This window comes from Gallus gallus, chromosome Z, assembly GCF_016699485.2.
Source record: "Gallus gallus isolate bGalGal1 chromosome Z, bGalGal1.mat.broiler.GRCg7b, whole genome shotgun sequence".
In the NCBI taxonomy this organism is placed as follows: Eukaryota; Metazoa; Chordata; class Aves; order Galliformes; family Phasianidae; genus Gallus; species Gallus gallus.
Genome location: NC_052572.1, coordinates 17,106,623 through 17,128,511, shown reverse-complemented (window position 1 = coordinate 17,128,511; position 21,889 = coordinate 17,106,623). Strand labels below are relative to the sequence as shown.

The following is a 21,889-nucleotide window of genomic DNA, read 5'->3' as shown; positions in this document are numbered from 1 at the left end:
ACCTATTTGTTTACATCTGAAGTTGCATGCTATTTTTCCTGAAGTTTATGAGAAAAGAGTTGGAACCTGTACATTGTAGAACTAACAGTTCAGCCTGTTTCTAGATGATTAGGAATTTATCACCTCTTGTCGTTAAACTTGCAATTCAATACCAGGGGAAAAAAAAAAAAAAAAAGCTTTACGACATATAGTCCTGGACCACGGTGCCCTCTTGCATGCATGCTGCAGCTGTCCACACTGTTGCTCTCCCTTGCTAATTCCCTGGGTTGTTCCAGTTATTTCATCTTAGTTACAACAGAAGCAGGTTGGATCTAAAGGGATCTCTCATTGTTTACCACATTTGCATCATTGGGGGCCGCTGATGGGGCTAATGGGGCTACTAGCTTTACTTTCATGAATCCTGAAATTATAATTATCCTGTGGAAACCTGTCTCTATCTTGAGATCCCACAACCCCTGTCACTCACTGAAGCACCCTAAAATATGTGGTAGTTCAGAATAAATGTGTTGGTATGGAGAAGTGTTTGCTTGCTTTTAGAACGGAGAGTTGAAGGCAGGGAGGACACAGTTACATTGCTTCAGTGTCTCAGCAGCCCCTAAGTGAGCTCTTGTAGAATGTGCTTTGTAGTCTCCCTTTAATATGGAAAGGTCACTGAAACAGAAAAGAGACAAAAACTTGTTTGAATTTATCAGCAAAGGAAAATGCTGTCATTCTGAAAGATCAATATTTACCTGAGCCAACTCTGCTGGCCCATTTCTCTTCCATTTACCTTTCTGTGAATGAGCTGCAGGGAACTAGTCTTTCTTTAAGGTGCAATCTCTGCTGGATGGGGAGGAGCTTTGTTCATCACAACAATTTGGAGAGGCGTCATAGATCTACTGAAGGCACTGAAGGCAATACCTGACCAGGCACAGCTAATGCATGTGCCTACTGTGCTTTGTCTTGAGTCTACTGCTGAAACAGATGCCTTACCACTCTATTTTGGCTTTCTCTTTTTCACAGAGAAAGATATATAATTTCATTTTCTTGAAGGATTGTTGTACAGTTGCAGTGTCACGGAAGGGATGTGTGTAAAACATCTAGCAAATGAAGCCCTTTTCTCTGTTTGGAGCTCCTTTTTACCTTCGTAGCACATGATAAAAGTAGATGATAAAGTAGCAGGTTCAAAAACCGTGAAAAGTGGTTTTTATTTTACCCCTTCTATAGAATCTATTATGAGTGGAATGAATATAAAAAACTTACTGAGTTACAGGTCCAAGCCTAAGCCTTTTCTTACAACTTTCTTTGGGAAGAGAAGCCAGCATTCCCTGGCAAGACTGCAGGAACCGCACGAAGTTGCACAAAGCTGCAGTGGAGGAGGTTCAGACTGAACGCTGGCAGAAATGTCTTTGTAGGAAGGGTGGTCAAACACTGCAACAGGCTTCCTGGAGAGGAGGCTGATGCCCTATGCCTGTTAGTGTTTAGGAGGCATTTGGATAATGCCTTTTGGATAATAGGCCTTTTAGATAGTAGGTGGTTTTGGCCCAAGATCTCATTTAGTGATGGATCAGTGCCTGATATTGAGTTTCCTATCCCATCTTCAGTGGTGGATTGTGACTCTGAAGTGTTTTGTGGGAGGCAAAAGCATTAACTTTGGATTTGGATAACAGCATGCTTTAACTTCTGGTTAGCCTTGGAGTGGTCAGGCAGTTGGACGTGATGAGCTTTGTAGCCCAACCTGTTGTGTTCTGTTCACTTCTATTCTATATGTAAATGTCCACACAGGGAAGTTATAATTGACCTAGATCTTATTCTTATCTCCTTCCACCTATCTTTTTCCTCTGGGGCTTAGATTGACCTTGCAAAATAAATTGTATACCCAGGCAATCCAAAGGAATTGTTCACTCTATGATATACTAAACTCACACGTTCCATTTTCAAGGGAGCAAATGTCCCCTTTTCTAAAGCAGTCGTATGACAGTCAAAATTTGGTTTCAGCCAGAAATCATTCTAAATCATCCTGAAAGAGTCTGCTTTAAAGGAACTTGATTCCTATGTTGTAATAACATGCTGCTTAGTTCAGTGGGTAATGAAGCAGAAAGCATGCCAAAGCACAGTAGGTGGTTTTGGCCCAAGATCTCATTTAGTGATGGATCAGTGCCTGATATTGAGTTTCCTATCCCATCTTCAGTGGTGGATTGTGACTCTGAAGTGTTTTGTGGGAGGCAAAAGCATTAACTTACATTTGTTTTTTCTCTTCTAGGAAAACCAGTTCAAACACCAAACTGTTTTCCAGTGGCACACTGAAAAATATTGTCTCTCTGCAGCTTCATCTCTAGTTATTCTAAATTGCATTTAGTAATAGATAAGTTTATCTTTCTGCTCAATTTCTTCCCCTGACATCCAGTGTTTTTTTCCCCCAGCACACATGAGTTTAATGAAAATTTGATGTCTTGAGAAGTTATTTTCAATTTCCAACCATGGTCATTAGTTTTGATACAGAAATTCCTGGATGAAATTTGTGGGCTGTATTAGAGTAGTCATAGTGAAATTTTCACGATGTTAAAGTCCACGAAAGCTTTGGATTTTACTTGTTAATTTCTGATGAACCTCACTGATAAAATTATAGCAGATCTTTTTCTTTCCCCATCCATAGGAGTGCTACAATAGAAGTAGCAGCAAAGTGAGCAAATTGCTTAGAATCTCAGTGGGGTGAGTGGCAGCGTCTCAGGGTGGATATTTCTTGTACTCATTGTATTATATTTCCATTCTAATGTTACTGCAGTGCCTGAAGGAGATCAATCAATTTTTGATTAACACAAATTGTTTCAGAAAGCTCTGAGCACTTCTCTCCCTTATCTGTGTCATTGTCTCCAAAGCACAATAGGATGCCATCAGTCACCTACATTTCATCTGTAGGAATAACATACATAGCCAGTACCATAATATGTGTTTACCATAAAATAACACTTATGAACACTTAACCTATTCTCTGTCAGTGAAGATTGCTCCTCATTTATACTGGGGGCTTGTGTGTGTGTGGTTCTATCCCAGTACTATTTTTAAGCTATTTTCTTCATTAACCCCAAAATAATATTTTTATATACAACAAACAACCTTTGTTTTTTTTGCTTTGTGGATTTTGTGGAATACCTGCAAGGTTTACTAGAGGTATTTCATGAAAGTTTCTTTTGTGCTAGAAGCAAAATGATGTGGAATAAGTCTTTTTTTTTTTTTTTTCCCCAATTTAAAACCAGTTTTTCTACACACATTAGTGACTCTTACTTTGCAAGAAATGTGTGTACCTCAGTAATCTAAAAATCCCTCCTCTGTTTCTGTAGGTACTTAATATGATATACTATTACTTTACATTTGACTCTGGGGTTTGCAGAGATCTTGTTCTTGGGAAAGCCACCTAAAATCTTCATGTCTACTACAGCAAAATTTTAGTGCATTAATGTTAGTAATTCTTTCACCAAACAGCTGGTTAACAAGGCCTGTGATTTGATAGTCTGAAACTTGCAGAATTGGGTCTGGAATCTGAGTTGAAGCTGCATTTTTCCCTAAGACTCACCAAAGTGTTGTCAAATTCAGCAGGAGAGCAGTTAATGTGGAAACAAACAATTAAAGCTAAAAAATTAAAGCTAAAAAATTAAAGCAATTAAAGTTCTCTGCAGTTATGCTTAAATTTAAAAAGAACTGTGTTAAAATGAGAAAGTTGTCTAAGATGGAGCTGAAAGATGTGAACGAAATATTTAACTACTGGATCTTTAAGTGATTGTGTCCAACGCTGCTGAAGACATCATAGGCCCTCACAGATCTAATGTGTAAATAGGCAGGTCTGAAAAAAGTCAGGTCAAGCATCAGCTATCTGGAAGAATCAAAGTTATTACTATATCTTTTTTGTACATATCAAGAACAAAAATCCTGTAGAGGATCTGCGTATCCACTTGATTAAGTTATCAGTATAAAAAGCACTCAGAAAGAGCGTGACTGTGGCAGAGAAGCTAAACAATATGATGTTTACTGCTAACTAGGAAGATTCTCAAGCTGAAATCCCTTTTTATTTTTTTGAGGAAAGAGAGGGATTGTTAACAGAAGAGTTCTACAGGAGTTTGTCTTGCAATCTGTGCTGTTCAGTATAGTAATAGAAAAGGTGGTAAAGGGAGAGAGCAGTCAAATGAGGAAGTTTGCTGTTGTTACAGTTGTTCTCCCTTCTGAAGAAGGAGAGAGAAGAGGGAAGAACTGTAGGAGATACAAAACTGAGTGACTGGGCTACAGGGCAGCAGGGTTGGTTGATGGCTTCATACAGGAACCGATAGAATAGGTAGGATTCTTGAGCCTGGAAAAGTAAGAGACAAGAAAATGTGAAAGAATATGTTTCTGCAGGGTGCCAGGAGACCTGCAGTTCTTACCCGAGATGACAGAGGATGTCTCTGGCAGAGATGTAGGAGAACTTACTGTAGATGAATATGCTTACATGTACCCAAATTAGATAAGTACTTCAGAGAGAAATACTTCGACAATTCAAAAACAGACCAACTGTGGCAAGCTCCAGAAAAGACTGAAATAAAAAAGAATTGCAGACTAGGAGTGTATTTGAAAGAAGTTGTTAAATATACTCGTGCTGTTGTTATGATGTCTTTTGGTCACTGTTCGAGATAGACTACTGAGCTGTGTTCATTTCTTGTCCAAACTGATGTGGCCATTGAGCTCTTATCCAATTACGGGATGAATTCAATATCTAAGATCTATTTCTACTCATGTTGTGATTTAGCTGGTGGGCAGCTAAGCACAACAGAGCTGTTTGGTCACTTCCCCCCCGCCCCCCAAGTTGGGATGCAGGAGAGAATCAGAAAAAAAAAGGTAGAACCTGTGGATTGAGATAAAGACAGTTTAATAAGACAGAATCAGAAGGGATGATAATAATAATAAAGAATATACAGAACAAATGATGTGCAGTGTAATTGCTCACCACTCACTGACCAGTGCCCAGGCAGTCCTCAAGCAGAGGTTTCTCACCCTAGCCAACTCCCCCCAGCTTTGTAGTTCAGCATGGCACCATATGGTGTGGAATATCCCTTTTTCCAGTGTAGGTCAGCTGTCCTGGTTCTGTCCCTTTCCAGATCACTGCGCCCCCACAGACCCCTTGCTGGCAGGACGGTAGGAGAAGCTGAAACTTCCTTGTCTCTGTGCAGCACTGCTCAGCAAAAGCTAAAATGTATCAACACTGTTTCTCTCTTAAAGCCAAAACACAACACCATACCAGATGCTATGAAGAAAACTTATCATCTGAAACCAAGAGGTGTATTAACTCCCCATATAATTATTTATATATAAGCTTTTATATACAGTTAGATACAAATGAGAAAAAGAGATCTTATGCGTGTAACTAAATTCCATACTTGTTTTCTTTTCTTTCTTTTAGTGTCATTTTATGGCGATAGTTTTGTGGCATTGAAGATGGAAGAAGCATCCTATCAGACAGCCTTACAGTTAAGATTTCTAACAAGCAAGCCACATGGATTGCTCTTTCTTGCAGCTGGGAAGAGAGATTATTGTTTGATGGAGTTACAGTCAGGAAATCTGCAGGTATGATTTGTAATTATAGCAAAAAAGGTACATGTAGCCTCTGTTGTTGAGTTTTTTCTTTAAGCTGTTGTCAGTAACAGTTCTCAAAGTTTATGTTTAAAAAATGGAAAAAAATAAAAAATAATAATTTAAAAATTAAAAATTAAAAAAAAATTAAAAATTGTTTTTAAAAAAGTCACATAACATTTTTTGAAGTTTTCAATTAAATTATATGTTTCTTACAATGATAGTTAATAAGAAGCTAATTATTTAGAAGCTTCCTGGATTTCTAGCAAATCATAAAATCAAAATCACTCTTTTCAGGGAATGAAGTTCAATGATATAAAATTTCAGATTTAATGATATTCACATCTTAGAAAATGCTGGGATCCAGATAATAACTTTTCTGTAAGGCATGTTCTTCAGACAACATTGTCATCTGGATTCTCAGTAGTTGGTTCTAGCAAAACTAGAGAGCAGTCCATTCCCATTTCTTCAATTAGACAAGCCAAATTTGTGATGTCAAATGAACCTACACAAATATTTAATGGGACTTCTTTTTTAATTATATTTTATGAACGATACACTTATTATGAAAAGTAATGAAAACTAACCAAGCAAGTCTCTGTGAATATACGATTGTAAAAAAGATTACCTTGGATTTTGATCTGTTTTTAATTTTTTCTTACAGTTGAGAATTAACTTTGGCATGGGAGAACGAATACTGCGTTCTTGGCAGAGATCTCATCTGAATGATTTAGCTTGGCACTTGGTTGAACTGCATCATGAACATGATAACGTCACATTGATAATTGATAAAAATGATAGGACTACTGCAAAAATGCCCGGATTTCTCTATGAATTAAATATTGATCATGGATTCTACCTAGGTGGTACTGGTGAACTTGATGTTCCTTACCTCGTTGGAGGACTGCCCAGCTTTCGAGGATGTATTGCTGATGTGTTGTTTAATCAACTAGACATTCTGATGCCCCTGAGATCTTCTGGCTTTAAAAAAGTCCATGAAACTTCAGTGGGATGCAGCGATGAATTCTTTGCAGGTGAAGATGAACCCATCAGTTTTTTTAGTTCCAGATCCTATGTTTCTTTCCCATTGTGGAATGTTGATGGTGAGGGAATTTTGGAGTTTGCATTGCAAACATCAGCTGCACGTGGCTTGCTGCTTTATCATCCTGGACAAGAAGGAGATTTCATTGCAATGGATGTGGAAGATGGTTTGATTAAAGCCTATATTGGAAAGCAAAAAAATAGAACCCACCTTTCCTCTCATAAATCAGTCAATGACAGTCAGTGGCATTATATTAAGCTGAAATTTACTGCAGAATATTTACAACTGACATTGGATAAAGAAACTGTGAAAAAATCATTCCCTCCCCAAAACAAGCTGCCGCTTCTGAAGGGGTCTCTCTTTGTAGGTGGTGTAGATGACAGTAAACGATCGGAAGTGATTAAGTTAGAGCTAACCTCCATGTCTGGGAAGTATGCCAGGGGAAGGTCCTTCAAAGGCTGCTTAAGAGACCTAAAAGTCAATTCAGAAAAGAAATCACTGAAGAATGTTGAAGTAACAAAGGATATTTCTCCTGGATGTGAAACGGAAAATGTTTTTAATACAAATCTTTCTTTGGAGATGGCTATAAAGTATCCTACCGTAAAAGCATCCCCAACACTTGCCATTTCCCCTGAAAACTCTGTCTCTCTGGGACAGGAAGATAAAAATCACCTTTTGGTTCTCAGTAACCTGATTGTTCAAGAAGGTGGACAAGCCTCACTTGAATCTAAACATATTCAAGTCAATTTAGACTTTCAGAAATTAGGGATTAATCTATCGCAAGTTCTTTTTGAAATAAAGGAACCACCATCATATGGTAACTTGAAACTAGATATTGAACCAGTGCAGGAGGTAAATGTGTTTACTTTGCAGGATGTGTGGCAAGGGAAGATTCTGTACATCCATGGTGGCTCTGAAGACACTTACGATTATTTTAATTTCTCCATTTCTGCAACCAATAGAAAGATTGTGCCTCCGTATTTGCAAAGAAATGAGGAGTATATGTTTAGCATTATCATCACTCCAGTAAATGATGCTCCTGAGATTGCACTTGCTGAGGGAAACTTGCTGCTTTTGATAGAAAACTCAAAGAAACGTTTGACTAGTGACTTGATAAAAGTATTAGATAATGATACAGATCCTCTGGACCTCAGTCTTTCAGTGCTTGGAAACCTTAATGCACATGCAGGCTATTTAGAAAATTCAAAGCATCCTGGGAAAGCTATTACTGCTTTTTCTAATGAGGACTTACAGAAAGGCCGTATTTTCTTTGTCCACACAGGTGTCAGGAACTCAAGGATTGTTCTGAGAGCAAACGATGGTGAGAAAGTGAGCAACACTGTTGTGTTACGTGTCATGGCAATTCCTTTGGATTACAAAGTTGTTAGCAACTCAGGAATAAAACTTGTCCAGGGTGCTGCAGCTCTAATCACACCCAAACATCTGACAGTTCAAACAAATGCCAGCCTTCAAGAGCTGGAGATACGGTATGAGATCACAGATGCACCCCAGTTTGGGGAAGTTCAAAGGCAGCATTCAAGGGGGGAATGGAAGCAAGTCGGCTCTTTCTCTCAACGCTCCATTCAGCGCAGCCGTGTGAGATACTGTAGCACTTTTAAAGAAATTCAGCTGGAAAATATTACTGACCAATTTAAATTCAAAGTTAGCATAGGAAACAGAATCAGTGAAGAGTATGTGTTTCCAGTCCAAGTGAAATGGTTAAGGTACAGTTTACTGAAATATGCTCCTCTAGAAATAGAAAAATTTATAAAGAAATACTTGAATTCAGATAATCTTTTTGCTGTGCTTGTGGGTCAAGAAATACCTGAAGATGAGCTTCATTTTAAATTGCTGTCCTTACCAAAGAGTGGACAAATACTGCTTAATGACCAGTCTTTGAAAGAAGATTCAGTCTTTAGCCAGAAAGATATTGCTGATCAAAAAGTGGCATATGAGTTAATAAGCAGGTATCGTGAAGACAAAAATGATTCATTTAAATTCCTCATATCTACAAAGTATCTGGAATCAAATATCTTTGACTTTGAAATCTACATCAAATCAGATTTTAGAAACATAATTTTAATTAATAATGGCTTAACTGTTACTGAAGGTGAAGGAGAATTAATCACAAGCTCAAAATTGTTTGTGCAAACGCTGGATAATAAAACTTTCCAATATACAGTTTTAAAGTTTCCTAAACATGGGAAATTAAAACTCATTAGTTTTTCAGATTCATTTGAGAGTAATGGCAATCTCACCACTTTTACTAATAAAGATATAACTGATAAGCGTCTTATGTATGTACATGATGATTCTGAAACAGTGTTTGATGAATTTCTCGTCAGAGCTTCCAATGAAGAATCAAGGGAGTGGGCAAACTTTAATCCTGAAGTAGGACCTTCCTCGGTAGAAATTAAATTCAACATTTCTGTCCAGCTGAAGAATGATGAAAAACCAGTACGTGTTGTTGATAAAGTATTTAACATTGTAAGAAATGGACAGCGATTATTAACTTCGGCAGATCTTTGCTATCATGATCCTGATTCTGATTTTGAAGATGGGCAGCTGCTATACACAAGACGTGGCATTTCCAACGGGGATTTGGTGCTAACAAATGATTCATTGCACAGACTCTATCAATTCAAGCAAGCAGACCTGGAGCAAAAGCAAGTCTTGTTTATACACCATGGTGCAGATTTTGGGCGTTTTGTACTGTTTGTGACAGATGGCAAACACTACACATCTTTCCTTCTAGAAGTTAATGCCACTGATCCTTATATTAGCTTGGCAAATAATACAGGCCTGTTGGTTCAAAAAGGAAAAGAGGAAATTGTTACAACAGCTAACTTAAGTGCTATTACAAACCAAGACATCAGAAATGATCATGAGATTACATTTGAGATAACCACTTTCCCAAAATATGGAAGAATATCTGTAAATAATTTAATAAAAGACTCCTTCACTCAGCTTGATCTGATAAGGGGGTACGTGACCTACAGACATGATGACAGCAACAACCTTATTGACACGTTTAACTTTACAGTCTATGCTAAAAATGTGCATCTTGATTCTACTGTGCATGTTCGTATGTATTTGGAAAGTCATCAGTGGCCACCAAGGATTGTGAACAATAACAGTCTCTTAGTTGAAGAAGGAAAATCAGTTAAGATCAGTAAAGGAAAACTGCAAGTGAGTTAATTGTATTGTTAGTTAACTGTATTGGCCATTTCTCCACTCCAGTACCAAGTTTTCTTCTCTGCTTTTTGAGCCATTGCAGAATCTGCAGTCTCTCTTTCACCGAACATTTTTCTCTTTCTTCTATAGCTCTTTTTGGTTTTCACATTCTGGAGAGTCTGACAGTAACAGGCTTCCACTGCTAGGAAAGAAAACCATTTATGTTAAAGAAACAGAAGGACTGACTGTAGTCTTTGACACTGCTAGGTACTGGTGCTTGAAAAGGTTATTATCTTCACTTGTGTGTTTGTTTTAGTTGTGAGAGCTTTTTGTATTCATTTTCATGTATCATCCTGATTTAAGCTGGTGGAATATGCCAGGGAACAAAGGATTTCTTTTCATTCAATTGGGTAGCTAATTCAGTTAATACTGATCCAAAATTTTAAAAGCATCAAGTCACAAACATGAGCGTTATCTCATTTGTTAATACTAGTTTACGCTCCCTATTGTCTACTTGTAGCCTTAACCACCACAAGGGGGCTGCTGCAGCACACTGGTGTGTTGACTGTAAGTCCTTGTTTTAAGCAGGACTCTGCAGCACTCACTCAATGAGTTAATTTCAGAGTGTGTTCTTTCAAAATTTACAGAGTATATTCAGAGTTAGAATGCAATCCCATGCCATCAAACACATGCCTTTTTCAAGAACTATTGTATATTAAAAATCTGCAGATATACCTGTACTGCAGACAAGGAATGCCAATTAATTAGGTAGATGATCCCGTGGTTAAAACTGACAAATTCAGTGCAAGAGAATTAAATAACTTCTCATATTTCTGTTTAAGTAATTCTGAGGTGTGTTTTTCCAATTTAAGGTTGCCCATGAAAACAGTTCTCCATCTGAGATTGTGTTCACAGTGAGACAGCTTCCATCTCATGGATACCTTCGGAAGTTTTCATCTGACGGGAGTTATCTTGGTGCTGACCAAAAGCCAGTTCTGACCTTCACACAGCAAGATGTTGATGAGGGCAAAGTTCAGTATGTGCAGACAGTTTCTGACCAACTGAGTGACTGTTTTTCTCTGGATGTGACAAATGGTGTCCAAACAGTGAATGGAATAGAAATCTCAGTTGACATTATTCCCAGAATGATTCCATTGAAAGTAAAGAACTTCACAGTAATTGAAGGTAGCTCAAAAGCCGTCGTGGAAGACTACCTAAAAATTTCTAGTAGACACTTTGCAGGACTCAGCTATGAAATTATTTTAGTTGACGAGCCAAAGCATGGATATTTTGAAGATTCTCATGCTCCTGGAATAAAGTTAAACAAATTTACCAAAAAACAGGTAATGCATTTAGATTCATTATCATGATTAATTCTTTGTCCATAGTTATGATTAACTCTTTCCTTATGTTGTTAAATGCTAATTTTTGTCTGGCGTGGGAGGATTTAGTGGGAGGTGGTGAGATGCAGGAGTGTGAGCTTTGTGCCTTGTAATAGAGATATTGCTGCTGGTCATTTGGTGTTCAGAGGAGGGTGGCTGTTTTTTGTGGTCAACCACATCACTTCCTGGGTGCCACTGGTCAAACAAAGCAGTGTACTGTAGTCACAAGTGACTGATGAGCCCCTTGCACTCTTGGGTACATCTTGAGAAGAGCTGACCAGGTGAAACAATATGTAAATTGAACAAGGAGAGATGTGGAAACAATTGTTTTTTTTTGTTTGTTTGGTTGGTTTTTTTTTTAGATTATGTGTTTGCTCATAGAGAGTAAATTTATGTGTGAAAAGCTATTTTTCAGTTTGTTTGCTCTAAAAAGGAAAATGGTGAGTGTTGATAAATGTTAAGGCACCATCAGCTAATACTCATTTTTTTTCCATTTGTAGCTCCCAGGAAATGTAGTAAATGCAGTGGGAGTGAATCCCACTATTTTCTATTTAGTCTGAAGGGGGAATGCCAAGACTGGCAACTTAAGCTGGCTAGAGGTGTAGAGCTGTAAAATTTGGTCTTGTGGGTAGAACAAAGGTAGAGATACATATCAGATACAACCATAAATGAATTCTTCGGAGTCATAAAAAGTTGAGGCAATCCAGAGGACTTGACTAGGTTTACATGTTTTTTAATGTCACATTCATTTTATTTTAGCATATTTAGTTTTTTAGGTTGTTTTATTTTTCAGGTGGAACAAGAACTAATCTACTATGTTCACGATGGCAGTGAGGAACTAATGGACAATTTTACCTTTATAGTTAATAACACAGAATTACGGAAACAAAGCTTGCCCCAAACTGTGTTTGTAACAGTTACTGCAGTAAATGATGAAGTTCCTGTTATAAAAGTTAACAGAATTCTTCAGGTATGTTTGTCCTAATTTTAAAATGTTGATTTCTAACCTGATATCATTTAATATACTTTCATTAACAGACTGTTAGTTTTATATCCGTTGGGATATTCAATGCAGTGAGTGGTGGTCATGGAAGTTAAATCAAATTGTGTTAATGAAGTTGTATAGTACATGGATAATTTGCATTTAGGATATAGAATGATGCATGGGAACTGTTGAGTCACGGCTGAACCACTGATTGATCACCTGAGGCAAGGACTGGGTCAGCTGTGGGAGCACAGGTGAAGGTAATTCACCTGTTTGACCGGAAGGGGTTGAACCTGGCTGCACTTCTGGACCCCATCTAAGGGCTGACTGCCACTGGGGAAGGGTCTCTTTCTGGAGACCCCTCCTTTGTAGAGCTTTTTCATTGTGACTCTAAATCTTTGGATATGGGTAAGCATTCCTCCTCTGTTTGTTCCTTTCCTGTCTCACTACAGTACTTTTTCCAACTGTACTTTGTTGACTGTACAAATGAGGAATGTTTAGAGGATGTCATGAAGGATGTTTGCTGCTGCTTTAGTGTAAAACCAAGAATATATTGAGGGTAGTTGGAACTTTCTCTTAACCTTAAGATTACGTGAAATCTTTTAAACCAACGTAGGGCTTTTTTCGGGTAGACAGCTCATACCTGTAACACTGCTGTATTGTAGTGTTCTTTGCTAGGATGTCTTCAGGGCTGTTAATAAACATGGCTTAGAAAAATACTAAGAGTAGTGATGATAAGAGTGCAAATATCTTACTGTTGCCTTTGTGCAGCCATGATTCTTGCTATTAAATATACTGAAGGATCAGACCTGCTAAGGTGTAAGCTACTCATTGGTCCTGTCTGGACCCCATACTGGGACAGGACAGAAGAGAGCAGCATTCTCACTTGTGCATCGCTACGTATTGGATATTTCTGATACAGAAGGAGACTGTCCCGCTTGTAAGGCTTTCTCGGACATTTTAAAGTTCCTAACAGAATAATACAACACAGTTTGTGAAAATCTAGGCTGGTAGAGGTCACCAAGACGTTGCAGGCACTGAAGTTACTACTCTGTGGTACTGCAATTAAAAAAAATGTAGTCCCCCCACCTTGTCAGTTCCTAATGGAAAGTTTAAAATTGCTGAGTGATGCTTCATTTTTTTTCTCTTAATAGCTGGCTTTTTAACATTCCACTCTTGAAAAAAGTCACTTCTGTCACTTCAGTGCTTTTTCAGATCTCTTTCTCTGTCTCCCTTTTTCACTTTCTCACTTCCTTCTATGCTGTCCGTCCTTCCCTCCTTTTTTCCTCCCTTCTATTATTTATTTGTGTTATTGTTGCACCCAGTAACAAGAACCAGTTTGCATGTCCCCATATAAACAAAAAACCCTCAGTGTTTAAAGGCTTCCTCCCTGGGACCTGGCAAATAAATCAGATGGCTCTGAGAAACAGAATTTAATGGGTAAGATTTGGCTAACAACTTGTGGTTAGAGGAGACATGCTGAGAGGCTGTTAGGACAGAAAAGACATTGCAAAATAGATTTGAAAGTAGATAATCAGTGTATTTTGAGGCTACATTGTTCCTGGTACTGTGTGATGTACTTTACATGTTGGTGGCATCTAAAAATGCATTTAATTTTACGTATCTAATTTATGATGCCTAGGGAGAGTAAATTAGTGTGGAGATGACCATAGCCGTGGGTTGTGTATATTGCCTTTTCACTCAAGAAAAGAGGGGATTTTTAAGCTGTGGTAGCGGTAATGCTGTGCATCTTCCCAGGGGTTGCAACAAGTCCATGATAATCTGCAGATGTGCACAACACAGAGCACCCTATCTGTCTCTTGCAAATATTCCAGTAGAAGGACAAACTGTCTTCACTAGCATTCCAGTAATAGAGTAAAATCTTCCATGGTTAAATTAATCACAGAGGTACTCTATAGACATCAGCACAGCACATGGTCATGTTTGTCTACTAGCATATGAAAGATGTGTGCCTAGTTTGATAGCTCTCTGTGTGCAATACAGGCTTAGAGCTGCATTCTGCTCTGAGAACTGAGCCAGCACAGTGCACTGCAGTGCAGCAAATGGCTTTTTTCTAAAAATGGCTGCTAAGTCCTGGCTTCCCAAGAACAATGATAACACAGCTGAATCTATCCAAAGTTGATCTTTTTTTCTGCTGTGCAGGCAGTTTGCATACCCACAGCCACAATATTGCCTTTGTATCCTGTGGTTTTACTCACCATGCCTAAACTGTTGCTGACAAATAAGCTTTGATTTTGTTATGATTAGGTACTAATATACAGACATACAGTGTGGTGACAGTCAAGTTACATACTGGGAGGGATCCGCTAAGATGATCCTTCTTCAGAGGAACCTTGCACATCCAAAATAAGTAGGAGAAAATGGATTTATCATAAGCCTGCTAAATATTGAGATGAGCTGGGCATTCCTGTGTAGGATATCTGGCCTGATGTTCAATTGAGCCAAGCAGTCTGTGCCTCTCAAGGACATTGCTAGTGATGAATGCTGAAGAATAAGTGGTGTGTTGCTTTGGAAAAGGCAATAGTTCTTTTACTGTATATATTCTGAAAGGGTGAAAATGTACAGAAGTATAAGATGCGGGACCAGTATTGTAAAAACTGAAATCTAGTAGGACCATTTGAATTGACTGAAGTTTGGCATCTCAGAAATTTTGAAGATCTCAGTATAAAGGGAGCTAGAATGAACAATTGAACAATGTAGGAAGTAGGTTTCCGTACAGCATCTGCTATCAAAGGTAGCTTCTTTGAAGAGCTGAGTGATGTGGTCAGTGATGTTAGCTAGTTTTGGCCTTTGGGATGGGGCTTGTACCTAAATGCATGAAACTTCCATGAAAAGAGCGTTTATACAAGCTGGATGTGTCTTTCAGCACCAGTTCCCTTATTTCTGGAGCATCCTTAGCATATCCCCTAACAACAGTGTCTGCTTCTTATATCGAAGTTGTGAGCACAGTGGGAGGAGTTTCAGGAGGATGAGCAACCATCTTATTTTTGGGGTTGTTTTATGGGTTTTTTTAGGAAGCAAAAGTAATGGAAGTTTTCTTTTTTTTTTTTTTTCCCTTGACTGATAATGTATTACCTACTGAGATACTTACATTAACGTAATGAATGTGATAGGGAAATTTTGTTACAATGAGAGCTTTAGTAATGCACGCTAGTAATCCTTGCACTTTCTTTATAACTTTTTTTATTAGAACAATAAATGCTGAAGAGATTAACATACTTGGAAACTGTACTGTAGTGCATAATTTCCTGAAATTTTGGCAGGTTGTATGTTTTTTTTTCAATATGTTTAATAGCGTTTATTGGTAGTGATGCTTTGAAATGAGTGTGTCCTCCTGTTGCCACAAGAGGGCCAATTACTTTTATTTAAACAAAATTGAAATGCTGATTTTTTTTCTCTAAATCATTCATTTACCAGAGTATTAAAATGTCTTAACTTATACATGGATGCACAGCAGACAAGAAGAAATGATGAGCAGAATGCTTTTAAGCAGAGCAGAATGGGCAGGGTCATGGACCTTAGTTTTGGACCATACTTGTGGAATGTGTTGGGCAATGCAAGATTTGTGTATTGCTACATCCTGGAAATTTGGATACAGTTTTCATGGTGCTCGTCAGGGAGGACTTGATTCCAGATGTGGAAAATAAGCTGTACCTGCATAGTATTTTCAGTGCTCTGAGTGTCCACTTCTCTACAGCCCTGTTGAGCTTTGTATCTCCTTTCATTCCCCGAGGATCATGTTACAGATCACGGGGTACTCGGCATTTACAGTACTTTAAAAAGCATTGTGTGACAGTGAGCAGGAACAACAGAAATGAACGCTGCCTTTTTATAGAAAAAGAAGCTGAATTTTTCTTATTTTTCTTTTAAGAGAATTTTTTTTAACTTACAGACATTTAGCCCGAGTCATGCACTATAGTTTTTGCATAGTTCTTTCCGTGTATTCTCTATGTGACTTCTTATTTACTGTACAGAATAATCTGAAACAGTGTTCCTGATGGGAATTAAGTGTCTTGATATGAAACCAGTGGCACTGATGTACTCACTTCGTGATGCTTAGTAAGTCAGCCTTTTCTTAGTTATCATCTTGTGTTTGTAGGTGATATCTTCTATCAAACTTAGATACTAGTGCAAAGAAATACACATTTCAACTGAGAAAATATAGCAATTTCCTATTTGCAAGTTTTCTATCACAAAATGTAACACAACTTCAAACTCATTTTCCTAATTAGAGAACACATATCAGTCAATTTTATCTCTTTTTCTATGGCATGGATTTTGTGACATAGCCCAGGCCGCAATCTTTCTGTTATTGAGGTGTCACGGCAAAAATCCCAGTGACATTAAAAAAAAAAAAAAAAAAACATTCAAGATTTCTGATAGAGATAGTTAAGGAAAAATCTGATTGATGACTTTTGTTTCTGCCAGAAACAAAAAATGCCTTTTTTTTTTTTTTTTTTTTTTTTTCAGGGATCACATTTTGTAACACTTGATATATTGTTGCTACCAAACAGTTGTTAAGTGTGCCCTGGGAAGACAGAAAGAAGTGGTGCAGTATGTGTTTTGAAACTCAGGATAAGTCTTTTGAAGGTTAGGGCTTTTAGCTTATACATATACAAACTGCTTGGAAAGAACTGACATTGATACATTGAATATTTGGAGATTTTACTTAATGTTGAGATACATTTCTATTTTTCTTTGTTAGTACTTTTGTCTGTAGTTCTGACTGTATGCAGAAAAGATGAAGAGTAAAGTCTGTAATTCTCAATCAAGAAATTACCTACCAAGATGTGAATGAAGCCAAGATAACTGTTCTTTGTGCTCAAAAGAAAGATTTGGCAGAATGTGCAGATCTTCAGCTTTAAAAAAAAAAATAAAAAAATTGATTTTTCCAGAAAGAAGTAGTAGGTTTGGTAGCATCTTCTCAAATACGTTGTTTATTTTGTTTGTATGTGTGAATTGCAAAGTGCTAAGCAGCTGCTGAAGGCGTGGTTGGTGGGGTGTTGGGTGCATTGAAAAAGGGGCTTTAATGCAGTTTGTTAAAATGAAATAATGCAGCTACAAGTCTTCCATTTATATTAGAGACTGTGCTGTCCTCAGGCCATTTTCTTTTTTTCTTTTCTGCCAGTTGAAAGTAGAGCATACTGAATGCTGTGCCTGCTGTGAATTACATGACAATAATATTCATATGTATGTGTTGGAAGGGAGCTCCTTGACTCAGTTATCAAAATACAGTGTTGCTCTGTTGGTAAGAGTTTGGGTAGTGCCTGACAAATAGAGAACTTCAGCCATCAAAAATTCAAACTCATGTAGGGTGTGTTTGTGTTATTTTACAGTCCTGTTTCTTGAAAACCATGTGCCAGGTTTAACCATTACAGTACACGATCGGAAGAGAATTTAGATGAGAAACCTGTCACTGCTGCTAATGCTGTACAGCAGAAATGTCTCTTTCCTTCTATTTTTTTTAGGTTTATTTGCATGCATTTTCTTTATTTTTTTTTTAATTTTGTGTTTGTTTTTCTAGGTTTGGGCGGGTTCGGTCACAGAAATAACTATTGATGACCTCTGTGCAGAAGATAAGGACTCCTTGCCATCAGACCTGATATATTCAATTACACTGCCTAGCAATGGGCACTTGGCTCTGAAGTCTTCTCCAGACAAGGGCATCCTTAGTTTTACTCAGGCTGATATAATTGAAGGGCAGCTGGTATTTGTACACAATGGTATGTTGTTTCAAAAATACCACTTGTTACCAATATGTCGCTACTATTCAGTGTATTTGCATTTGTAATTGTATGAGGATCTTTTTGTAATGTCACAAATTTCAGAGTACTGGTTATGTAACACGTGATCTTGATGACCTAGACAGGAAATGGTCCTTATAACCACTTAAATGAGTGCTCATCATGAAAGCCTGGTGTTCTGTGGGAAGCGTGTTTGTAAGTCTTCTTACTGAACCCATGGTTTGCGGAGAGGTAACACTGCCCTGCAGATTTCAGAGATACGTAGCCAATACATACTGACTACACAACAATTTGACCATTGTTACTGAGAGTCTTCTGAAAACCTTTTGAAAATTCTGGGTGTTATTCATGGACTAGCAGTCTCTCAGATACCTGTCACAGTATAGTCATGCTGCTAAGAAGCTCTGGGCAATGAAGTTATGACTTGCATGGGTGAGATGAACCTGGCTGTGGAAAAAATTCTGTTTAACCATTGACTCTTTTCCACCAGTAGTGAGAGATGGAGCTTGTGTTATTTTTGCTGCTTCTACAGAAAGAATGTGTAGACAATAAAAGAGGGAGTCAGGGCAGCCTCTGGGGTCCTTAAGTAGCAGTCCCAAAAAGCTCTGGGAATGAACATCCCTGTGAGGTTCCAGTCTGAAGAAGGGGTGGGACTTCTATGGGACAGTAGCTGCTGTGTTCCAGCTCCAGAGCTCCAGCTCTGTTATCATATTGCCTCAGATGAAAGGAGAAGAAAGGAGGTGCTTAAGAAGAGTAAACCAGTTGAGTGATGGGGAAGGAGATGGAGGAGGTACAGGATTATCTCACCAGCCCCTGGAGTGAGCTGGAATTCTTTTCAGGGCTTGCTTGTCTTTGGCAATCACTCCAGATCTGTGCTGTGACTCCATGAGGCATGGTGCAGGTTAAAGCACTCTGACTTTCAGAGCAGTGTCTTGCAGAGTGCATAAATGTTGCTGCAGTTGCTTTACAAGCAGCTGTTGTTGAGCTGTTGGTATCCTACTCAAATAGTTTAGTCAGGAGGTGAAAGGTCAAGAACATAGCAAAGTGAGCCCAGCTGTTTGAGTTGTTCCAAGGGAGACTTTGATATGTAAAAACCCTGATGGTGGTAGGAAGATGGTAGTCTGAGCGTGAGGAAATTAATTCATTCTGTTCCAGAAGGGGCAAATGCGCATCTGTAGCCTTAGGAAGTGGATCTTGATTAATAAAAGCAAAAAGAATAGCAAATTCCATTTTTTTTCAGTGAGTGGGAATGTGGGATGTACAGTAGATTTGAAATGTAAAATTGCCCTGGTCAGGTAGCAGCTCTTGCAGCTGCTCTGGCAACATCATGACCTCCAGTGTTTCAAAAAGTCCTCTTTTGACGTTTCAGTTCTTTTCCTTCTTCAGACCTTCCTCCTTCATCTTGGAAGAAAATAATATTTTTTCTTCCTTCATCTTGCACTGTTTCTGGAAATGTCCTTGCTATACTCATCTTTCTCCCAGCCTTGCCTTGGACCTTCTCATCTCCTGCTGTCACAATGCTTCTTAACCTCCTCTTCAGGTTCTTTATCCTTTATCTTCAGTTTTCTGCTATATATTAGCTTCTTTGGCTCTTCCTGGCAAGTACCCGTTTTATGTTTTCCACATACTGTCTTCTGCTTTTCCCACTCCCTGTTAACCTTCCCAGGGGGAAGGAAGAGCAGCATCTTCTTGGCTGAGGCACTTCTTCCATGCAGTGGGTCTGATTGCTACAGCTGTCACAGGGCTTTTGCATCTGTACATAGCACTAGTGCTTTGTTCTCAGGGTGTTTTGTAGTACAAATGAAGTACTACCATGCAGTTTTTATGTCTCTAACATCAATCTTCATAAAGTTTTCCCTTCATCTTTGTTCAGTCCTGTGAATTACATTAAGCTGCCTATTCTGTGCTGAATTGCAAATCTGCCCCTTTGTTCTTATATCCACTCTTTTTAAATGTTGTCTGTTTTATAAATGCAGAGCCAGATCAGACCTCTCCTTTTCTGTACTCCTCCTTCAGTGTAAGAATTCCTTCCCTTTTCTGCCTCCATTTCATTCTCGGGTGCACCCTTCCCAGCTTTTGTAGTATGGAGTCCGCCCTTAATTTTTCCTTAAGAAAGAACTGAACTGACCTTTTGTCACCCTTAGTGTCTTCTCAGTGCAGTTTTTACAACCCTCTTACTGATATCCTTTTTATCACCTCTGATTAGATATCTCTTTAAAAATTAATTGTGATAAAATAATACCTAAGCAGCACTTCAGGATTTAGTTCTGCTATTGACTCTGTCAATGTCAAAGTGTCAGATTATGTCAATCACGGAGTTGCTCCGCATTGTCCAAAAAAGCAAATGAAGCTAAGTAAGCCTTTTTCTTGACTTGAAAGCAACTTGAAGCAAGTAGTTGGTTCCTCAATGCCTTTGAAAATGTGCAACTGCTTGTGTGTTTTTATTGTAAGAAAACTTCAGAGCATAAAAGCTTTTAAAATAAAAAGCAATATAACCTGGCTTTCCAGAGCTGCTTCTGTGCCTGGCTGGTTTTGGGAGCATTGCCTAGGGGAATTGTTAGCTATAATCTTAGAACACACATTTGATTCTTCTGGTATGTAAATTTATTGCTAGGCAAGGAGCAGGTCTTTAAGTGAAGTACATGGCAACATCATAGTTTCACGATATATATTCATGTAGCAATCTCACTGCAAAATTAGGCAAAATAGGTGAAAGAGCAATTGTAACTGTTTTGAACAACTAATGTTTTAATTTTTCATTCTTTTCTGTACCTAATTAAACAATCTGGACATTATCAAAGCCAGCCTCAGGAAGCACTGTACACCTTAATAAGTCAGTCTTGAAAACTGTTTCTTCATGAATCTGCTTGGTCTCTTGGAGGTATTTTGCTATTACTTTGTGGTCAAACTGCACATGGGTCCTAAGATTGAAGAAAAAAATGTGCATTTATTATGAGTACATATATCATCTGAAATAATTGTGGCAAGATATCCTCTTCAGCAAAACTGAAGGACAGCAAAGAAACAAAGCAACCTGTGATTTGGTCCAGTCCTTTAAATATAAATAAAAAATGAAAGAATATGCTGGTAGCTTTTCTCTTAAAATTAATTTTGTGCCAAAATGGCTTCTTAAGTGCCTGGGTACCTCCTAAGATGCAATAGGAGTAGAAGATTTGGGAGCCAGTTTCTCCCCAAGTTTGATTGGGTTCCAAGTCTTCTGAATTCAGTGAAGTAAGAGGGGGAGGGGCACTCCAATTTACAGCTCTGAGATATTTAGCCAGTAGTCCTCCTCAGAATGCTCTTCTCTGCATTATGAACTAATAAAATTCTAGTTCAGATACAAAACTACTGATCAAAAACTTCTTCAGGATGTCTTTGTAGGCGACGTTGAAATAAATACACTGAAAGGTGTCCAGTGTGTATATTTCTATGTTTATTAAAAAAAAAAAACACAATAAATTTATGTTTTTATTATCTACAGGGGCAATGTCTGGAGGCTTCAGCTTTCAGGTAACAGATGGTTTGAACTTTGCACCACGACAGATTTTTAGCATCACAGCTCGTCCTCTGGTCATTAGCCTTGAAGTGAACAAAGGACTCAGAGTCTTTCCAGGTCTGTTTTTAATAGCTTACCATTATTTTCTGCACTTAAAAAATATTTCATAGGTAACCATGTATGCAGTTATTTGCCAGATAGCTAACTGACTAAAACATATATAACTGTACTTGGAAACATGTATCTGTCTGCTTTCTAAAACAACAGTTATGTTGTCTCAACTGCATTTATTGTTTGTATAGTCTTAAAATTTTTTATATGAATAATGCTTGGCATTTTTTTTGGCAGTAAAACATATAAAGCACTGTGTGACAATAACACTGTCAGCCTAAGCTCTAAACATTCCTCACTGAGAATAGTTTAGTTTAAAAGCAATATAATATATTCATGGCGTTAGAGTTGCAATGT

At 38.1% G+C, this 21,889-nt stretch overlaps 1 protein-coding gene across 1 annotated transcript in view; it reads left to right on the top strand.

The window, feature by feature from the left end:
- Positions 1-21,889, top strand: part of CSPG4B (chondroitin sulfate proteoglycan 4B) — a 42,055-nt gene that overhangs the window by 5,779 nt on the left and 14,387 nt on the right. Inside the window, exons 2-7 of the mRNA XM_003642983.6 lie at positions 5,408-5,571; positions 6,242-9,808; positions 10,666-11,136; positions 11,969-12,145; positions 17,706-17,904; positions 21,407-21,538. Of these exons, the coding sequence (XP_003643031.3) occupies positions 5,408-5,571; positions 6,242-9,808; positions 10,666-11,136; positions 11,969-12,145; positions 17,706-17,904; positions 21,407-21,538 (4,710 nt within the window). The remainder of the gene's footprint in view (positions 1-5,407; positions 5,572-6,241; positions 9,809-10,665; positions 11,137-11,968; positions 12,146-17,705; positions 17,905-21,406; positions 21,539-21,889) is intronic.